The 21,416-nt window shown below is 38.2% G+C and overlaps 1 protein-coding gene across 5 annotated transcripts in view; it reads left to right on the plus strand.

Moving 5' to 3' along the window:
* The window catches only part of CAMTA1 (calmodulin binding transcription activator 1), a 1,141,371-nt gene that overhangs the window by 1,107,965 nt on the left and 11,990 nt on the right, over positions 1 to 21,416 (plus strand). For 4 of the 5 annotated variants that reach the window (XM_075190128.1, XM_075190126.1, XM_075190129.1 and 1 more), the window contains 4 exons: positions 6,215 to 6,235; positions 8,367 to 8,560; positions 8,814 to 8,888; positions 12,034 to 12,064. In XM_075190128.1, coding sequence (XP_075046229.1) covers positions 6,215 to 6,235; positions 8,367 to 8,560; positions 8,814 to 8,888; positions 12,034 to 12,064 — 321 coding nt within the window. The remainder of the gene's footprint in view (positions 1 to 6,214; positions 6,236 to 8,366; positions 8,561 to 8,813; positions 8,889 to 12,033; positions 12,065 to 21,416) is intronic. The other variant, XM_075190127.1, reaches the window with a different exon arrangement.

The raw sequence follows: 21,416 nt of genomic DNA on the forward strand, positions 1-21,416 counted from the left end.
CGTTAGCATTTCAGTAGGTTAAACAGATTTTTTTAAAATTCTAACTTAAAGGGAAATGTATCATATTTCTAACTAGGGTTATTATCATTGTTTATTTGTTTATTTATTAGTTGCAGGGGGATTATCATACAGATTTCTCATTTATCATAAATACTTACAACGTTTAACTTAATTGTCTTATACATGGAAATATTCCCATTTGTGCAAAAATAGATCCAATTTACCTTAAAGTCAAGTTGGATGTTTTAAATTTGTACATATATTTGACACAATAATATTCCTGCATTAGGATGGGCACATCACTACTCTGTGCTGCTGGGGGACCCTGCTCCCTCCACTAAATAACTCTGTCTGTGACTTCCTGCTGCCTCCATTCCCCTCCTCACATCATGTCACTGTCCCTGTCACATGCAGCCCTGTCCTCACTAATACATCACTCTTATCCTGATATACTCTGTGCTGCTGGGGACACTGCTCCTTCCACTATATAACTCTCAGTCTGTGGCTTCCTGCTGCCTCCATTCCCCTCCTCACATCATGTCACTGCCCCTATCACATGCAGCTCTGTCCTCACTAACACATCGCTCATCTCCTGATATACTCTGTGCTGCTGGGGGACCCTGCTCCTTCCACTATATAACTCTCAGTCTGTGGCTTCCTGCTGCCTCCATTCCCCTCCCCACATCATGTCACTGCCCCTATCACATGCAGCTCTGTCCTCACTAACACATCGCTCATCTCCTGATATACTCTGTGCTGCTGGGGGACCCTGCTCCTTCCACTATATAACTCTCAGTCTGTGGCTTCCTGCTGCCTCCATTCCCCTCCTCACATCATGTCACTGCCCCTGTCACATGCAGCCCTGTCCTCACTGACACAATCACAGTAGTGGATAGGTCACGGCCTCCCACAAGCTCAGTCCACTTACTTCCTGAAATACTCTGCTGCAAACATCCTGGCTACAGATTGTTCTATCCCCGGCCACCTCCTATCTGTTTACACACGGAGGTGGTGAGTGAGTACAATAGTTGCTCTAACCCTAATCAAATATATTCAGCATAATATCCTTTTAAGAAACGCAATGTTTGTCCAATAACATGTAGATCCAGCTGCTGAAACAACTTATTGGTGCAGGGAAGTCAGTAACAATGTTGTAAAGATGAAGCCAGCTCCTTTCTTCTGATGGATGTTCAGCGTCTGGTCTGACCTTACAGGATGAAGCATCTCCTGATAAATCTCCCGGTTTTTCTTCCAGGGTTGATAGATGTTGCTGGTTTTATTATCTGATTCTGACAGTGTTTCAGTCGGGGTTTGATCAGTGCAGAATTACATTGTAACTCTCTCGGAAACACGCAGCGGACGACGGTATTATTCATAGCTGCAGAAAACCTGTGTGCGTACAGCGGAAGGTTTGATACATTTATTGAGCTTTAAAATAAATGTATTTATTTCCTATAGCCACACTGTTCCCTCTAGGCTGAGCGATCTGGAAATTATAGTGTTAAAATGTGAGCTTGCTAGGAAACTTCCTGCAGATTGTGAAGGAGATTCCTCGTGGGTTTATTAACTCTTTCTGTTCTATATTGCTCAGCTTGGAGAGAACATTACATAGTCCTTATTATGTGGTTGTTAGGTTAACCTATAGCCGTGTATAGACTGCAGTTTTCAACACACCACAAGTATCATGAAAGACAAACGGCGCCTCTAGTGCTGGTGTACAGTAATGCACCTTTCAACTGTGTTAAGCAGATTGATAGACTTGGGGGGAGGGGGGGGGGGGGAATCATGTTCAATATGTTTAATGTATTTGCTGTTCCCTCTAAAGTGTGAAATCTGGAAATGATAGTGCTATAATTGAACTATCCCGCTTATTGTAAATGGAACCCTTCAGGGTGTATCCCGTGATAGATTTGAACTCTTTATTTTCCAGATTGCTCAGTTTAAAGGGAACATTGAGTGTGATCATTGATAGATCCTGAGGACACAGTATATCTTTGTATGACCACTGTTGTGCTACTTATTGGTTCTATAATTTACACTCTGTACTTCAAATATCTGAGCCTTCATTGACCTTTTTTGAGATTATTCCCTTAAGTGATTCTACTTTGAGGCGGGATGGGGGGGGAGGGGGTTAGGGAACATCATTATCATTTATTTATATAGCGCCACTAATTCCGCAGCGCTGTACAGAGAACTCACTCACATCAGTACCTGCCCCATTGGAGCTTACAGTCTAAATTCCCTAACATACACACACAGATATACAGACTAGGGTCAATTTGTTAGCAGCCTATTAACCTACCAGTATGTTTTTTGGGAGTGTGGGAGGAAACTGGAGCACCCAGAGGAAACCCACGCAAACACGGGGAGAACATACAAACTCCTCACAGATAAGGCCATGGTCGGGAATTGAACTCATGACCCCAGTGCTGTAAGGCAGAAGTGCTAACTACTGAGCCACCGTGCTGCACATCCAGAGATTCCTCATTGGGGGTAGTATGGTGATCTCTTACACAATCAGTAGGCAGCCTATAGCTCTCCCCAGGTATTGTGGGTCTATATCCCAGCCTGTTCCATCCTCCTTCCTGTGATTTACCCCAGATGTGGGCAAATCATATCTTCCTGCTGTTTTAGAGCCAGTCTTTGACTCATACGGCCGGATAACTTGGGGGGGCTTGTTCATGTGGGTGGAAGATAGCCATATTTATGGGCAGATAGTAGTCATCCTCTAGCTACATCTTCCCGAGTGCTCACTAATGATCAACTTGATTTTCCTTTGGATCGTTCATGGGGATTGTGCTTGTTTTGGAGCCTTGCACGGAGTAATAAGAGGTCAGTTTGTTAAATTTACCAGTGATATCAGTGTGTGTGAGTCACCACGATAAGAGAAGCCCTTGAATGTGACATCACCCTGACTGTGTTGGACATACAAAGAACAGACATGGAACTTTGTACATTTGTATTTTCGATGGCACCCAAGCCTACGCTAAGGGGTAGATTTTTCAAACCTTCTAAAAAGGAAAAGTGGAGGCGTTGTCCTTTGCAGCCAATCAGATTCTAGCTATCCTTTATCCAGTACATTCCATAGAATCTGACTGGTTGCTATGGGCAACACCTCCACTTTTCCTTTTTAGAATGTTTGATAAATCTACTCCTAAAACTCCAATCGGAAAATAATACTGAAAATTACAATAAATTGAATTACATTTACATCTCTCGCTTACTGAGTGTTAAGGAAATTATTATTTTTATGACATCTCTATGCTATACTCTCAATTTCCCATTTCAAAATAGATTATTTCAAGCAGTCTGACAAGTCACAGATGATAACTCTTTATAGTTCACCAATTACAGTCTCTTTGTGAACTGCATTTACTTTTCTGTTTTTAATTCTGCAAGACAATGCATAGATAAATATAAATAGACAACTGTTCGATCCATTGCAAAATAACTCGGCAGCTGGTTTTCAATCAAAGAAAACAAAATCTAAAAGTGGATCTGTAAACAGAGTGTTATTACAAAGCAACGTTTGCATTTCGTTTGTAAATGCACCATTTAGGCATGTCGTAGTCTATTATTACCTAATATATGAGCATTATAGATAGCGCTCAGGAATGCAGGGTTTAAAAAATAGATTCTTTAATGTCATCAAGTTCTATGTCTATAAATGGCAGATGATAACCCGTGCATGATACTCATGCATTCTAGTCAAATCAAGCTACTTAAGGTGTTAAAAAGGTTCTTGTCATGCATTTGGGCCTAGCCCAGGCCTCCTCAGGGGAAGAGTGTTACTTCCCGACGCAAGCGCCCTTTTTTAACGTGGTTTTGTCCACATGTCACCACCTCATCATTTTTCTCCATCACCTCATCCTTCATCTTCATCGCCACATCCTTCATCAAGCTACTTAAGGTGTTAAAAACTCCCCACTGTCACCCCTGGCAACCACCAACCACTCCCAACTGTCACTTCTCCTTCAAGAAATATATAGGTCAGTGTATAACTCTGCCCAGCAGGTGGCGCTGCAGCTTTTTTTTTTTTCACACACGCCACTAGACATTTATATATATATATATATATATATGTGTGTGTGTGATGTTTATCAGATCCCATTTAATATTGGGTCAGTGTATATGTAATTTTGGATCCGTTTGTTCCTATAGATCAGTGATGGCTAACCTGTGACACTCCAGGTGTTGTGAAACTACAAGTCCCAGCATGCTTTGCCAATATATAGCAACTTATTGCTGGACGGGTATGCTGGGACTTGTAGTTTCTCAACACCTGGAGTGTCACAGGTTAGCCATCACTGATCTATAGGAACAAACGGATCCAAAATTACATATACACTGACCCAATATTAAATGGGATCTGATAAACATCACACACATACATACAGGTCTGCAGAGTGTGAGTGACAGGCTTGTAGACTTGTGTGTATTGGTGGCTGGATTCACAGCAGCAGGACCAATTATTTCTCAGCAGCTTAACAGACTGAAATTTCAGCGTTTTGACCTGTATCAGAATCCGTTAAGGACACTCTCCTGAAGTTGTGGTTTATGGTTTCAGCTATATATAATAGAATGGGGGGTATAACCGATAAATCAACTTTGCTTTTTAACAGAGCAGCCGTGGAACATCAGGTTAACACTGATCAATTAATTTACCGTCATGGTTCCAAATTTAGTGTTTTGTGGTTATAATTAATCCTTATTTATATGGCAACACAAGCTATCCGCAGCGCCGTACAGAACGCAAAAAATACCATACAGACAGTATAAAAGGGTACAACAATATAGTAAAATGAGTATAACCAAGACTTCAGTATCTCCAAGCATAGTAAGTACAGTGGTGTAGGAGAAGAAGAAATGGAATTGAGACAGAAGGGAAGAGGGCCCTGCTCAAAAGAGCTTATATACTAAGGGGAGGGGAAACGGCTCTGTAAAATGACTATAGGTATTTCATAATAACATAATATATTTTCTAATATTTTATTTTCCTATAGATGTGTGAGGATATTTCTGTGCTGCTTTTGTAATGTTACTTTTAGTAATCATTCCATTCAGTACCAAATAAACTTGAATTAAGAGTGTGTTGTGAAGCTGAAATATAGAGGTACAGTATTTTACAACATACCTACAAGGTGTGGGGTCTATAATCCAGAACGCTGGGGACTTGAGATGTTCTAAATAAGAGGCTCTCTTCTGTTATTTGAGGCACCATGCCTAAAATGTTCTAAAATTACCTCTTTCCCAAAACTATCTGTAGGATACACTCCATATGTGTAGCGGAGCTCCTCACAGTAACTGTAGGTAGAAACACCTTTTTATTAGAACAGCTGCAGGTATTTTCTTTTATTCCGATCTGGTTTTCAGACCTCTCTGGGTAATGATTTTCCTGATGAGTCATCCTATACAATAGTTTTCAGATGTCATAGAAAAATAAAGATGAACAATATCAGTTGCGGAAACTATAGTACATTAGGCTGCATCTAATTTAAACTAAAATGTGTCAATTCCGTTATAGATTATGAATTCAGGGTTTGGAGGCTTTGCACCCCCTCTGTTGACTTATACATAATCTAGCATTTCAACCATTACAGATAATATCCCAAATAGTTTACACAGAAGTTAAATTGTAGCGAAGCAGCAGATAATGAACGTTCCGTACATTCCGTGGAGCGATTGTCAGCGTTTTTTGGTTTTTTTTGCTTCCTACAACTTGATATGAAATTAATTTGGAGGAACAGCCGCACACAATGTGTTGGGACGCCTATTTTACTTAGTTGCAAATTCAATAAAAATTGCTAAATGGGACCGGACATTAAAGTTTTATGGGCGCAATAAACGCCAGCCAGGCGGAAAACGAGGCTGACTGAAGAGCTGTTATTACACATCAAAGCCAATGAACTGCCTCCTTGCTATGAAAGCCCGGAGATCAGTTAGATGATTCACTCTCATGAGAAGTAACTATCACAGGCTAAGCATATTAAAATACTGTGTTTAATTATGTTCAGATAATTAAAGCATTGTCGGAGGCAGTCATATTATGGAAAAAAAAAGGCATTTATTGTTGCACAGTAACCGAGTCTGCAATTTGTTGTTCTTCGCTTGTTATGTCCGCAAAAGATAACTAACCAAATTATTTACCTTTTTCATGATTATTATTTTTGCTCTGGACGTCCCTATTAACCCTCTTATTCCATTCTTTCCAAAGCTTACATGGATAGCCTTGAAGGTAATACAATTAATTACAGTAGCTTTGGTGACATACCCTTGGTTTCTGACACAAGCTAATGTTAACTTCATTTGGGAGTAGATGAAAAGCGTTGGCTCTTATTACTGCCTCTTCCTTTTCCTTATTACTTCACCCATGTATCCTTGGAGAGCTTAGGTCAATTATTCTACAATATGTAACTCCTAAATGTTCATTGTTAGCCGCTTTCTTACAGTTTAAATGAAACGTTATTGTACTTATGCATCTAAACTTTCAACTCTTAGGGCAAATTTAGGCCACTATAGATACTTATTCTTTTCAACCTGCTTGATACTTATTATATCACAGTTACAACAACCCTTCTAATGTAGGCTACATTATCTGTATATATTTTATTTGATATAGATTTATATGTCTGTGTGTATGTATATATACTTATTCATTATGATATGGTATTTAGAAGACTGACTAAACTAGTGACCGTGTATTACCCGTTTAAGTCACTTGCTAGCTATATATTTATAGAATAAACCAGCATTCAGATGATCGTACACAATGGCTGAATGTCATCACCCCATTCAACTCTGCATTCACAGGCCCAGGTTAATCTACGTATCTCTTTCATACATGTTTTAAGACTTATTTTTACATCTGACCTTTCGCACATTACATCTCGATGGGCAGCTATTTTCCACAGCTAAATATGCAGCATTCTCCGTGAACGTGCTGTGTGCGGAGTGACAGATGGGTAGCAGATAAGTTTCCCTTTGCTGCAAAGCTCAAACGCTTGATGGCCCTGTCACATAGATTTGCTCTGTAAAAGGCTGTTTATGATTTCATTAATCTTCATTACTGGCTGCTAATTGGCCCGATTAAATAAATGAAGGCCTAATTTCACACCCGAGGCCGAACTATCCAAGGTTGTTGCAGCAAATATTGTGAGCGCGATAGTGCTGGTACATTAATGCAGAAGCGCAGACAACTTTATCTAATACTTCCATTGAGTGTAATTCTCTGATGTGCTGCATACAAAGATGTTATCACAGTTTCTATCAAACACGAATATAAATTAGGGATAGTCAAAAGTTAGCATATTATATACTTGCCTACTTTTTCTACCTCGCCTCTGGACATATGGAGGCGAGGTAGGAAAGGAGGTAGTGGGCGGGGCTTGACTACCTGGTTTGTGTCATGTCCCTGCCCACTATCCAGGAGGTCTGCGGGAGTGGTCTGTTCTCTCGGAACTCCAAGAGGTCTTCCACTTATTCAGGAGTCTCCTAGACATTCCGTAAGGCAACTATGGGAAATTATTGAGATTATCCAGATCATTTTCAATGAGACCACAATCTAAACCATTGAAGACATTTCAAAGGCACGTCTAGTACTCTTTGTTTTATCCACTTAGATCTACAACTGTTATAAAGTTACTGTGAAGCACTCATTCACTAACCGGACTAAATACACCCAACAGCTTATTTCAGTTGGTGTGAAGGTGCCTATTTATCTGCCTTGCATATACATAGACGGATGGCATTGTTCATTTTTTTATGAACACCCCCCAGGAAATCACTCTCCTCCTAGTGTTGTTGGATTGTGGGTCCAGTTAGAAATGCGACCTTGGAATGTGCAAGAGGGGTCATATTGAAAGTACCGTCCAAAGAATTTGCACTGGAAAGTGGGTGGAGTCTTTAAAAACCGCTAATTAGTGGGTGGAGTTTGTCTGGAAAGGGCGGGTTTTAATGCTGGGAGGTATGAATACTGGACAAATATATACACTTTGTGAAGAAATAAGTTGTATTCTTATGTGTTTTACATCTATAAAATAAAACAATGTGTGTCTCCCGCACACCTTATAAGACAGTCATTTTATGGGTTATTCATGAGCAGCTTATTATCTAGGAGCCGGTGTCATCACAGAGATATAATTCACTTAGTCACTTATACTTCAGTGATGTCACTAGTTCCTAATGAATATATAGGCTCAGGATGGAATCACCAACAAAATGGCTGCCTCCACTGTGCCTAGACGAGAGACTAATACTGAGTAGCCAACATTGTTGCTACATCCAATCTACAAACAAAGATTGCAGGTTAGAAATTTACAAATGGAGTTGTGTTTTATTCAAGTTGTGTCGTTCCTCTTCCCACACAGTATGCACTTTATAAAAAGATGACACAAGCTGCAATTCTCATCCAGAGCAAGTTCAGAAGCTATTACGAGCAGAAGAAGTTCCAGCAGAGCCGGCGTGCTGCGGTTCTTATCCAGCAGTACTACAGGAGCTACAAAGAGTGCGGACGAATGCAGCAAAAGCGTCGGACGGCTTCTCTCGTGCAACAGAAACTGAGGTGTGAATGTAGATTTGATATGATGTCTGCTAGAACTTCTAACCAGGGAAAGTGGAGATGTTGCCCATAGCAACCAATCAGATTCTAGCTATCATTTATCTAGTACATTCCAGAGAATGACAGCTAGAAGCTGATTGGTTGCTATGGGCAACATCTCCACTTTTCCTTTTATAGAAGTTTTAGTAAATCTACCCCTATATACAGCCTAAAATGTCAGTAGTAATGTTTAATATCCCGTTTTGCCCTTCTACAGAAGCAGTCTTCTAACAAAGAAGCAGGATCAAGCTGCTCGGAAAATTATGAGGTTTTTACGTCGCTGCCGTCACAGGTAATAATATTTACACATTAAAAACTGAACATGCCATAACGTATACACGCTCCATTGCAAGACATCACTTAATAAAGGTACCTGTTGCCTACACACGATGCAGGAAGCCATTTTGTGGACTGACCATTGGTTCATTGGAATGTAATCTATCAATTCACTGGAAACTAGTGTTATCGTTGTGACAGGAGGTACTTTAAAATGGCTGCCCCCATCCTGTGTAGCGAAAAACAAGGTGCAGATTTATGAAACCTTCTATAAAGGAAAGTGGAGGTGTTGCCCATAGCAACCAATCAGATTCTAGCTATCAGTTATCCAATACATTCCAGAACATAATAACTAGAATCTGATTGGTTGCTATGGGCAACACCTCCACATTACCTTTTTAGGTTTGATAAATCTACCCCTAAGTGTTCAAAAACAAGGCAAGTATTATGAGAATGAAATATTTCCTAATAATATATATATATATATTTATTTTATTTAAAAAAAAGTGACGTGTCTTGTTGAGTAAAGTCATTTTGATTGTCGAGAGCCGGTAGTTATAGCACCCCCTTACTAGGAGTGCAGAGGATATATTTACCACAGAGATCAGTAATCGGTATAATAATGTATGCTCCATGCAAAGGACGCAGCTAATTGCACTACAGGTAAAACCTGATTGCTTCACCCAGTGAATATGAGGCCTTAGAGAAGAGATTGATTGGAAAATGCTGATTGCAGAGTAGCATTGTGTTGTCTGGGAGAAGGGTGTTTATACATAATCTGCACTACTTATTAATGAACTTTAAAGTTGAGACGGTAGCCGAGCCACCCGGTATATCATCCCCCAGAGATAAAATCCTCAGTGGAGTGGAATCATCTGTCCAAACACACTGGCTGCAGATCTGAGGAAGTGTTCATAAAGACAAGTTAATTCTGGTTATTTTTCACGCGGCCGGCTAGAGAACATTTGGGGAAAGGACGTACGATGAATAGATGATGTGAAACAGAAGAATGATAGTGTGAAGCGGTCTAAGGCGGGAGGTGTACAGCGGGCATATCATTTAAATGATAGGTGGATTTTCGGTTAAGTGCCCGGAGGATGGAGGGACTGTCATCACTTTAATGACCATCTCGGAAAAGCAATAGACTTAAGACAAAGCAGATTTATTGCTACAGAAAGCAGCGCTACTTCTCGAATATTAAAGGGGTGAGCGATTTATTTTATTTTTTTTTGGGTCAAACTTGACTTTGCAGGAATATATACTGATTTTCCTTCTAATTAAAGGGATACTACACTTACAACATAGAGCCAGTGTGAACAGTCCTGCCATTTATACAGATGAAGCTGCCTTTATTGCAACAGGTTAACTTCCACACAATCCTGCACATTGTTATCACACTCCTGTTGAAGTGAACGGGGTTTAGCCATGACAGGTGAACTGAGGTGCAACAAAGTCTACTCCATATGTACGATAATGTTACTATATCTTGACAGACGTCAAAATGTACATTCTCTCAATAGGCTTATACATAGGAAAACTAGTGGGCAAATATGAACATGTTAAGGCTACAATGTCAATCAAGTATATATAAATCTGACATATTTTTGGATATATACCGGTGAATGTTATCGGCATCTTTTCATATAATATTTAAGTGCGATACATTTTTCCACTCGGACATGAAGAATCTATACAAACGTAGAGCAATTGCTAATATACTATCAATCTGAGTTCATCTTTTTTGGGGGAAACTGTTGTCCATCGCTGTTCTAGGATGATTCTGTACCAAAAATGATTCAGGTTTGTTTCCTGTGTAGGGAATGAGCTGTAGTAGAATCAGAGCTGATTCCTTATTAAGTTGTACACTGAAAGCTTCCATATTTCTATAAAAATCCATCCCGTAGTTTTTGAGAAAATAAACTTGCCTGTGCTATAATGGACTTTTTCTCCTATACACACATTTATATCTCACTTTCTGACAAAAAAAAATAAAAATTGGAGCAAAGTATTTTTGTGGCGACTGAAAATGTTAATCAGCATTGAACTGCCTACAGTAAGGGAAATCCTTGTGGTAAATTCCAGTGAGTAAACGCTGATTAGGTAGAATTGATGTAAAGCTCAATGTAATAACCATTTATTACTGTTCCATATATTACTAGAGGGCTCTCACGTGGTTTAATAAGTGTTTTCATTGTTTGTGTTTAATTAAACCTTAAAACGGAACCTTGGATGTAATAGATCATTGATACCTAATCTGAGGAAAAATGATTACGGAGTACAGGAATAAAGTTAGAGCAGAAGAAGTGTATTTTTCAATTTAAAAAAACATGCAAAAATTACAGGGTCAACTTCTGTCAGGTTCGTGGAGTATTTTCCAATTAGAATAACTTTCAAATGTTAGGGTACACCTGTCTCCGCAGGGGAGGCGGCCATTTTGTGGGATACACCAATACTCCAGAGATATTCTGTTCACCAGGAACCTGAGGCACTTTGGTAGTACGTCTAGTCACATCATATATGGCAGACCTTGGGGAACTACAATTCCCATCATGCCATGCGTGGTAAATTGAAACCCAGTGAACTCTTTTGCATTTTATATACTTTTCTTTATGAAATATTACTGTATAGCCTATAGATTAAGAATAGACGGTTAGGATGGATAAAATCTGGTGAACTGATTTTGATTTAGCTCACAAAATGGCTGCCCTCACTGTGTGTGGTATATTTTAATAAAGATTGGGATAATGCATTGCTAATACTGTGTTATGTACTATTATAAAAATGATAGCACTGCGTACAGGCAGGTCTATGTTGCCCTCTCTACATTTACAATATATGGACCGCACCTGATAACAAACCAGCTGGTATTTGCTGTTTTTAAAATATTCTTTATGATATCTTCATTTATAATCCAGTGTTTTGCTCCCTGTTCAGGTCTAAACTACAAAATGTAACCGTCTTGCCTATATTTTTTTGACACTATGAGCATTGCACGAACCTGGGCCATCTCTGTTTGGTTTAAACATGTATTAATCCACCCTTTGAATCCAGCAAATAAAATGATGCACTCAAATGTCTGTCGAAGAAATATCTCTGTGAGCTTTCTTTCAGTTATTTACCTTATTGCTAATAGCTGTCTGCTATTGTTTTGCTACCTAAAGCCCTCTGGTGGACCATAGACTGTTCAAAAGGGTGAGTTTAGTCTTTGCAAGTCAGATTCTCTCTTGCGTTCCTAACCCGTTGCTTTGTGCTTGCTTGCATGGGGCTGCAGCCGAGAGCTGTCTGCAAGTTACACATCCATCCGGTTGCAGAAACAATAGAAGCCATTCTATTGCCCTTTCTGATACGGAATCCTTATATTATCACTTGGGGTATGCGGAAAGTAGAACTTGCATGTCTGAGTCCACTGGACCTTACTGAACCATCACTGGGCATGCTTAGAAAGTGATGGCAGGAACCCAGCAGAATCCCAATATGGGAATAGATTGACTAAAACTTTGAAAAATGGAAAAGTAGAGATGCTGCACAGAACAACCAATCAGATTCTAGCTATCATTTTCTATTATGTGCTATATAAATGGTAGCTAGAATCTGATTGGTTGCTATAGGCAACACCTGCACTTTTTCTTTTTTAGAATTTTTAGCAAATCTACCTCATGATGTCCGTTTCTGCCTATCTGGAAAACTGGGTTTGCACTATACAATCAACCATTTATTTGACATTCTGCTTGTTTAAAAAAAAAAATACAGCATACTGTGTATTTTATTTTAGATTTCTCAGGGTTCTCATGCTACAACGAGACCCGTGGGACATGTAATTTAAGAGCACCCGTCACCTTCACACAGTGGAGGCAGCCATTTTGTGGTTCATGACGATGCCACCTGTCGGTTTACTAGGAACCAGTGACATCACTGAGGTACTTACTTGCCGATATTAACTCAGCCTGACTTAATATTCATGAGTCCCAGATTCCTATTGGACGGATAGGTGGCATTCTCTGGAATTATTTGTCCAACACAAAATGGCTGCCTCCAGTGCATGTAGATGATGGGTGTTTTTTAAAACTGTTGGCAAACTACTCTGGGCATTGTGTTTTGAAAGAGTATATTGCCAAGCCTCATCTCTGATTGCATGCCTGTTTATATCTTACTTCTTTCTATATACTCTATGGTAGCTTATGACAGCTAAACAAAATATACTGTTGCATAAGTGGTTTATATCCGGTCCGATTTGTAGCAGAAATTAATTTTGAACATGAGGATGGCAGTCTATGTTCAGGATGAAGGCTACTAAATATGTTTTTATACATGTTTGAGAGACAACGATATACCACTTGTGCCAGTAAAACAAATTAAATCATTATTGTTCTGTATATCAAAACTGAATGAGGAGAGTGCATGAGCCATCTTACATCTAACAGTATCTATCATCTAAGATATGAAAGTTTAAACTATACATTATTTATAACAAGCCAGAGTATGACAGTAATTTTTCCTGGTTATAATTAAGTGATAATTCCATATTTATGGGGTGTAATATTATCTTTCAACCTGCACTGGTCAAGTTTGGGCAATTGAAAATTTAATTTGCAACAGCGACATCTAGAGTATCTAAGAGTGTACTACACTTATGAAGGTTCTCCCAGAAGAGACAATCATGATAAATCAATGGAGATCACTTACAGCGAAACAGTGTAATAATAATAAGGGCAAAACACATTTTATATATATATTTATTTATTTTTTATACCAGATTGTGATCTTATAGGCCAGGTTTTATTTCAATGTGCATTAATCTTTGCAAGATGGTGTTTTTTTTGTAAAAGAGCAGTTTTTTGCTGTACTTGATAGGCAGATTGGGATGTTACTGTGAATTATGATTTAGTCTAGCCTATGTGCGCCAAAATGGCTTAAACAAGTTGCAGGTAAGATATTAAAAGGGTTCACAAGTGTTAGAGATGGGGCCACTCCAGTTGTGTAGAGCGTTTTCACTGTATTAAAGAACAACATTTTAGTGCCCCCTTAGAGGGAGTGTCACCCAGCGTTACCTGCTACATTCAACGAGGTGCCTCTTACACAGGCATAAATAGTTCACACACGTAAACCAAGATATTTGAAATCCGAAAATCAATAAACATTACACAAAAGCCTTGATGTCCCCTAACATTCAAGGTTAGATGTTTGCTACGTGAGGATCATGCAATCGGGTACATTGGGGGGGGAACCAGGACAAGTTAAAATCAGGAGGATAATATAGGAATCTCCAGTTTTGGGTGGAATATTCCTGAAACCTAGTCCCCAAAGGTTATCTGTTTGATAACCTTTCCCAAAGGTTATCAGAGGGTCCTCCAAAATGAGCTGTAGGGAATGCTATAACTAGTCCTTTACTCCTGTTTAACTCTATGCAGCCATTGCACATTCATCATCATCACCATTTATTTATATAGCACCACTAATTCCACAGCGCTGTACAGAGAACTCATTCACATCAGTCCCTGCCCCATTGGAGCTTACAGTCTAATTTCACTAACACACACACACAGACAGAGAGAGACTAGGGTCAATTTTGATAGCAGCCAATTAACCTACCAGTATGTATTTGGAGTGTGGGAGGAAACCGGTGCACCTGGAGGAAACCCACGCAAACACGGGAAGAACGTACAAACTCCACACAGATAAGACCATGGTTGGGAATTGAACTCATGACCCCAGTCATGGATGTAAGGCAGAAGTGCTAACCACTGAGCCACCGTGCTGCCTACAAACATTTAAACACAGGCAAATGGGGCATTAATGAAAAAAACAGATCACATAAAACAGGCACAGCCTTTATACATCAAGTGCGCGGATAAGATGTGTAGATTGGCACTGCTCCATTGGCCTTAAATTTCATCCAGTGAGGCAACGTCTGAATACAAGTAGCCTTTAATGAAAAAGTCAATAGTTCTGTGTAACCAGAAGGTCAAATGTCATTTATTGTATTGTATCTGCTATGTAAAGCTGAATTGTATTGCAGATTTGTTTTTGTTGCCCTTAAATACGACAATGTATCTGCTATGTAGACACAACTGTTTCCAGCGGACAAAGCTGACCTAATCTGTTGTCGTATCAAAGGGCAACACATGTAATTATAGACAATATAATTCTCTGAAGGTAGAGTTCCCCTTTAAGTAAGCACTTTGGGGATCATGGCGTTGTGCTGTGAGCACTGTAAGAGATTGTCCAGACATGAGTTTCCTCTCTTTGCATTCCAAATGGAACTTCAAACGAGAAAACTGTAGGGTGATAGGGGGTAAAAATCTACTGATCTGACAACAATGATCTAAGTGGCATGAGGGGACTGTGACAAAACAATGGTGTATAGATCATTGCTCTCCATGGCTGGTATACCCAACGCTGCATAGATAACAAATCTTCAATATCCTGTTGCATTACTCCCTTGACCCCATGCATTTCGCTTACAAAGCAATTAACCAAAGCTCTTTTCTGCACAAGCCCTAAGAGTATTTATATATAATATGTATAATATGTATATATAGTAGGTAGAATTTTCTACAGTAAAGATGGAGTACAGTTCGAAGCCATCTTTCTTATATTAGCGTCCCATTCTGAGGTATGCAAGCAGTTTAGTTAGTGTTTGCAGAAATTTATTTATTCTAACGGTAAAACTATCCATTCGCTGACTGATCCGGCTGCACGGCCCGACCTAGGGGCAGACAGGTTTATAACAGATTTATAAGATCCTTTTATCGCCCGTACACTTGGTAACCTGCAGCCACTTTGGTCTAATTGGTCGTCCAAATCGCAGTGTGTCACAGATACAACTCAATAGGGTGTGCTCATTGGAAACATTAATGGTGTTTTATTGGAGTAGTCCACACAAGTCTGCATCTCTTCATGGAAAGTGACCGTAGTAAATGGGACATTCTGTAAATGTTTTTTTCTTTTCTTGCTTTGAAATAATTGAAATGTAATTGTGCATCATTGTGGGTGGGAGTTTTTTAGCCCCCATGTAACAGAACCACAGGGAAGAGTTATAAAATGAATCTGTAAGATTGTCCTGGGTTGCAGGTATTGCTGTTACATAAACTATATTTGCATTTCTTCTTTAATAGTCTCTTGAATGTGAAATATGTGTCACTAACTGAACATTGAAATATCCCTTTATCACGATAACTTATGTTATTCCTTAACCTTTATGACGATACTTTCATTTTAAAGTCTTATTTTCTGGACCAGTTTAACCAATTGCAATGAATCTAAGACCTTGGTTACCAAGCAAACATTTTTATAGGAGAGCGTTAATACTCCTTAGGCAAATGAATTTCTTTTTAATAGTAGCTGTGATTGTATTACTAAGTGCTCCTACTGGCGATGTTGTGAGAGACTAGTAGCGGCAAAACAATAAATAAACTTTGGACTACTGATAGAGTCAACGTTATCCCAAAAGGTAATTATTTTTTATTACACATAACTTACAGATGAAGCCAAGATATTTATTTATCTCGAGTCCTCATAGTCACTTAATGACTTCATGGCAATTTTGCAGATTAGCAAATAACTTAAAGGTTAATTATCTAAGTTAGACTGAAAGATCACTTTGGGATAACTGTGTCTACATCTGTTTAGTGCAGTTTCATTAGTCCTAGTATATATATATTTATCTGCTAAAAACCCATAATGGTATTTTGTGACATTCATAACGTTTGCAGTGATAGATTCCTTTGTTATCTAGTGGAGCACGATATACGTACCCCAAAAAAGCAATCTGCGCCATACTTTCTTCTACAACAAACTTTATCAACAACTCCAGTGTGCACAAAACAAACATCTCTCCCAAATCACAGAATTGCCTAAAATATCTTCGTTCCACGAGAAAAAGATATTACAATTTATTTAAATGAATTTATATTTGTGAACGTTACCAGTGGCCTTTTCATATAGAGCGTTTTTATAAGTTTAGTGGCATATTTTGGAGTAAAATATCATTGTAGCGCATTTCTTCTTTTCAATTTAATGTCCAATTATTAATGCTTAATTTACTGCAGATAATTTCCATGAAATGTTCTGCAGCCGTATTGTGGCTATAAAATTTCCCAAAGACAGATGCAAAATCGATCACAACCAATCTATTGTACCTATCAATAAATATAAACGCTATTCTAAAACTATTTTACTTTATCATTTGATGGGATATGAAAAAAAAAGTTTGTTGATCACCTCAAGGACTCTAAACATCATTGTAATAAATAGCAGATGATATAGAAAGGAGTGGACGTTTCTCTTAAGCGTTGAATTGTCCAGCGGGAACCTACGGAGCGGTTGAACCATGTTCTATCCAATTTGTTTTCTGGAAAATAAAAGTGATTAGTTTACCAATATTGCCTGTTTGGGTCATCCTGTTGTATAACTGTGTATGGATTTCTGTTGCCGCAATGAAGTTTATTATTTTTTTTTAAAAAAAAATAAATAATTTGTCTTTCGTTTACTTTTTGCAGGGTCTGAATGTTTTTGGAGCAAACATGTGTATATTAAATTGCAGAAAGAATGCTCAGAGGTGTCAGTCTTTTTGGGCTGCTGTTTCTTTTTTACTTTCCATTCCTAATGAGATTTCTGGAAAATGGCGAGATATCACATTCCCCAAATACCCCATAGGCACTTTCAGCTCTAAGAGCAACAGGTAACTTAACGAGACGTCCCGGCTTGTCTGGGATCTTATTCTTTTTCTTTTTTTTTATATCTATATCTATAAATTACCCCTAGCAATGCAACCCCCCTCTGTGACATACATTCACCTTTTTAACCCCTTCTCTGCTGAAAATAATCTAGAGCAAACTGGGTAAGATGTCTTTGGTATTCTGACTGTTGCTTAAAAGAAAGTTACGAGCAAACAATGTTGTTGTGTTGTGTAAAACAAAAATAATAGCAGAACTTTTACATTTGTTTTAGTAACACAAATATAAATATTTGTGTCATATTTTATCCTGTTCAATGTCTTCTTTTTATAGTAGTGTTATCTTCTAACACACAGATGCTACAGGTTATGTGGGGTGGTTTTTGCACAAAGTCCTTTATTTTAAATCGCAAAGCCTACGGGACAGATTTATTAAGGCTTTTAAAAGGGAGAAGAGGACTTGTTACCCATAGCAACCAATCAGATTCTAGCTGTCATTTATCTAGTACATTCTAGAACATGATAGCTAGAATCTGATTGGTTGCTATGGGCAACACCTACACTTTTCATTCTTAGAAGCCTTAGTCAATCTACCCCTTGTATTATGTATTATTTTTCTGACTTTATATATTTCTTTCCTCTGCATTACTTGCAGTAATCCTGCATAGGTTAAAGGTCAGTCCCGCCCCAAAGTAAGATCGTTTTTTATATTTGCTTTTAGGCTTGTGTACCCTCAGGTCTGTTTGTGTTTTAGCATTAACCAATGAAATAAACCAAACTGCTGCAAAATAATTGCCAGAACAAGATGCTTCACTTAGTTCATATATTTGTTCATGACAAAAATAAAAAAATATTAAGGTGCTGGCTATTTAAAAATATATATTTTTAATTAAATTGATTGGTTTTACGTTACATGTAATGCTACACGACATATAATAATTAAATCTTTAATATATGTTGTTATTCAGATCACTATAGCAAAATAATACATTGATGAAAGTAAATCTTCAACCTTGTTAATCATTTTCTTTCGTTACAAAATGCAAATATCTTTCTATTCAGCAACAGTTGGTGCTACAGAGCTTGCCTATGTCTATGCTCCTGGGGGTAGATTCATCAAACTTAAAAAGAAAAAGTGAAGGTGTTGCCCATAGCAACCAATCACAGTATATATTACTTTGTACAGTGCACTAGACAAATGAGAGCTAGAATCTGATTGGTTGCTATTGGAAACACCTCTACTTTTAATTTTTTTTACAAGGTTTGATAAATATACCCCCTAATCTCAGTTGTCGGCACTAAAGGGATTGTGAACCCCAACCTGGCTGGGCATTACAACTTTATTTTCTACAAAGGCTTTGTCATACATAGACATCATCCAATAGACTAACATGTTCCCACTAACACCCCAGGGAATTTATTTGTTTAGCTTATTAGATAATGGAAAACGCTGTGTCTCGTCTGCAGAGACATTTTCTGATTAAAGGGGAGGAAACAACACATATTAATAACTTAATAATTGAAAAACAGATGATTAATGTGCCTGATGCATTCAGAAAATTAATTTTAAACAAAAAAATTCCTGGGGAATTTGCTTGATAACGGCTTTCAGTATTCATCATCGCTGCTTCTTAGGAGACAAACATTGGTGTACGGAGAGCTATATAAACAATTCAGCAGTGAGTTACCTGTGAGATGGCTTTCAGCACACTTAGTATTCCGTCATTTGCACTAATGTAGCTAACTAATATATATAAAGTTAGCCCTTGTGATGTCATGTCCCTACCATTTTCCTTTTGTCAATAGTGGTTTCGCTGTTGACAAAATTCTTAAATTGATTATGTTTTTTTGATGATATAATGTTTAGTGTGAACTAAATACAGTCCCATTGGTTGATATTATTACGTACAGTCTTTGAGAATGGAAAAAAATGTTTTCTGCAAAGTGCATTCTCTAATATACAGTATGTGTATGTATGTGTGTATATGTATATGTGTATATATATATTTTTTATTTTTTTCCTGCTCATTTAGATATGACTTTCTTATTGATGTATTTCTTTGAATTGGGAAACTATTTTTGGGAGAAACTGCAGATAGGTCTTTGAAGCATCGCTGTGAATTCAAACTGCGTAAGATGATTTTTCCCAATGGAAACTAACTTGGGGGAAGAGTTCCACCACTCAGAGTTTTTTTCATTTCCAATCTGCTGCTTAGTGAATAAGAGGTCGACAAAATGTATGTTGCAGGATTTTAGATTTAGAAATGGGGCATTGCAAAGTAGCACCTGACTGCAATGTTCATGAACGAAACAATCAACGACAATTAAAAAAAACAAAGAAACAATAATTTGGTTAGTTTTTTTTGCTCCTTCCTGGTAAAAAAGCACCTTGAAAATACAAAACAAAAATAAAATATTAAATATATATTGTACCTCTACATCTATGCATTCATGTATGTGTATTACAACAACTAAATAGTAATTATTATTTATAAAAGGAACTTTTATGGATGGTTGGCAGAAATAAATTAGCATACCATAAGATTTGCCATTGAACTGAGTTTTATGAGTTTACATGGTTTTCAATCGCTTTAGTTGGGATGTACAGTGAGAGTAAAAGGTTTGGCCTCACCAGTGTATGACAGGTTGTTTTGTAGGACAGGGTGTCCTGGTCAGCATGTGAAGCATTATAGAATATCCTCAGCTAGGAAGGAAAGTACAGGTCAAGAGCTAGTTTCACTAAGCAGTAGCTATCTCTAGAGAAGGATAAGACAGGAATCATAGTCGAAATCCTGGGCAGGCTCTGGAAAGGCAAAATTTATAGAGTCGTATAACAAGCCGGGGTCAGGTCATAAGAAAATTAGCAATCAGAAACAGGCCAAGCCAGTATCAGAAGGTCAGAAGAATAATTCTTAAGCACTAATACAGCCTGCTGTTCAGGTACCAGAGAATAGTCAGAACTGTTTACATTAGACAGCCCCAGCCTCATAGGCATGGGTCATGATCACTTGTCACAGGGAGTAATAAGCTGAAGCATCTATATAATTAATGACAGTAAGAAACAAGCAGCTAAAATGAGGTTCTTTTGTCTGGGCATGGTCACAAAGGAAATAATATGGACACGGTGCCTGAGGCAGCATGAATGCAAGGGCCAGTTTTGTTATATTACCCCATTTGGGGCCACCCTTTCAATACCTTAAAGTAATTTGTCACAATTACATTTCAAATTCTTGTTGATTGTCTACTGGTACGATCTTGGAAGCCTTGTTGCAAACAAGGTAAACCAATTGACGACAAGAGGTTTTAACAAGAAAATATAGACGACATTGGACATTTGTAATGAGGAAGGTAATTTGAAATTAAATTGATTCGTTCAGAGACTTCAAAGACAAATTTCATAGAAGGTACTTTCAAAATTAACAATCCTAGTAGAAAGTGCTCCTGGTCCTAGTTGAGGGACAGGTCTCTGATGTCTATCTGCTGCTTGCTTTTGACGAGAAGTAGAGCTGTCAATGGCTCATGGACCCAACATTTACAAGATTGTTTATGATATAAACAATTGCCAGTGGCATCATTTTTTCTTGTATGCACAAAGTATTTTACAAAAGAATGAACAGGGATGAGTTTTTCTGGCTTTGTTGTGCTGAGATAAAAAACGAGAAAGCATTTAGTCTGAGAAGGATCCAGGTTCTTTATCACCAGAGCAGCAGAAAAGTCCTTGTTAATAAGAGGAAAACAGAGTTGTGTTCTGGAGGCCCCTGGTGAGCTCTTTCTATAGTAAGAGCATTATTGTGAGCAACCACTGAATCGTGGAAGAGTCGTTTTTAATGGATTGTTGATAACGGGCAAAGCCAAGAAATCTCTGGGTAA

The sequence above is a fragment of the Mixophyes fleayi genome, chromosome 11, assembly GCF_038048845.1.
Source record: "Mixophyes fleayi isolate aMixFle1 chromosome 11, aMixFle1.hap1, whole genome shotgun sequence".
Classification (NCBI taxonomy): domain Eukaryota; kingdom Metazoa; phylum Chordata; class Amphibia; order Anura; family Limnodynastidae; genus Mixophyes; species Mixophyes fleayi.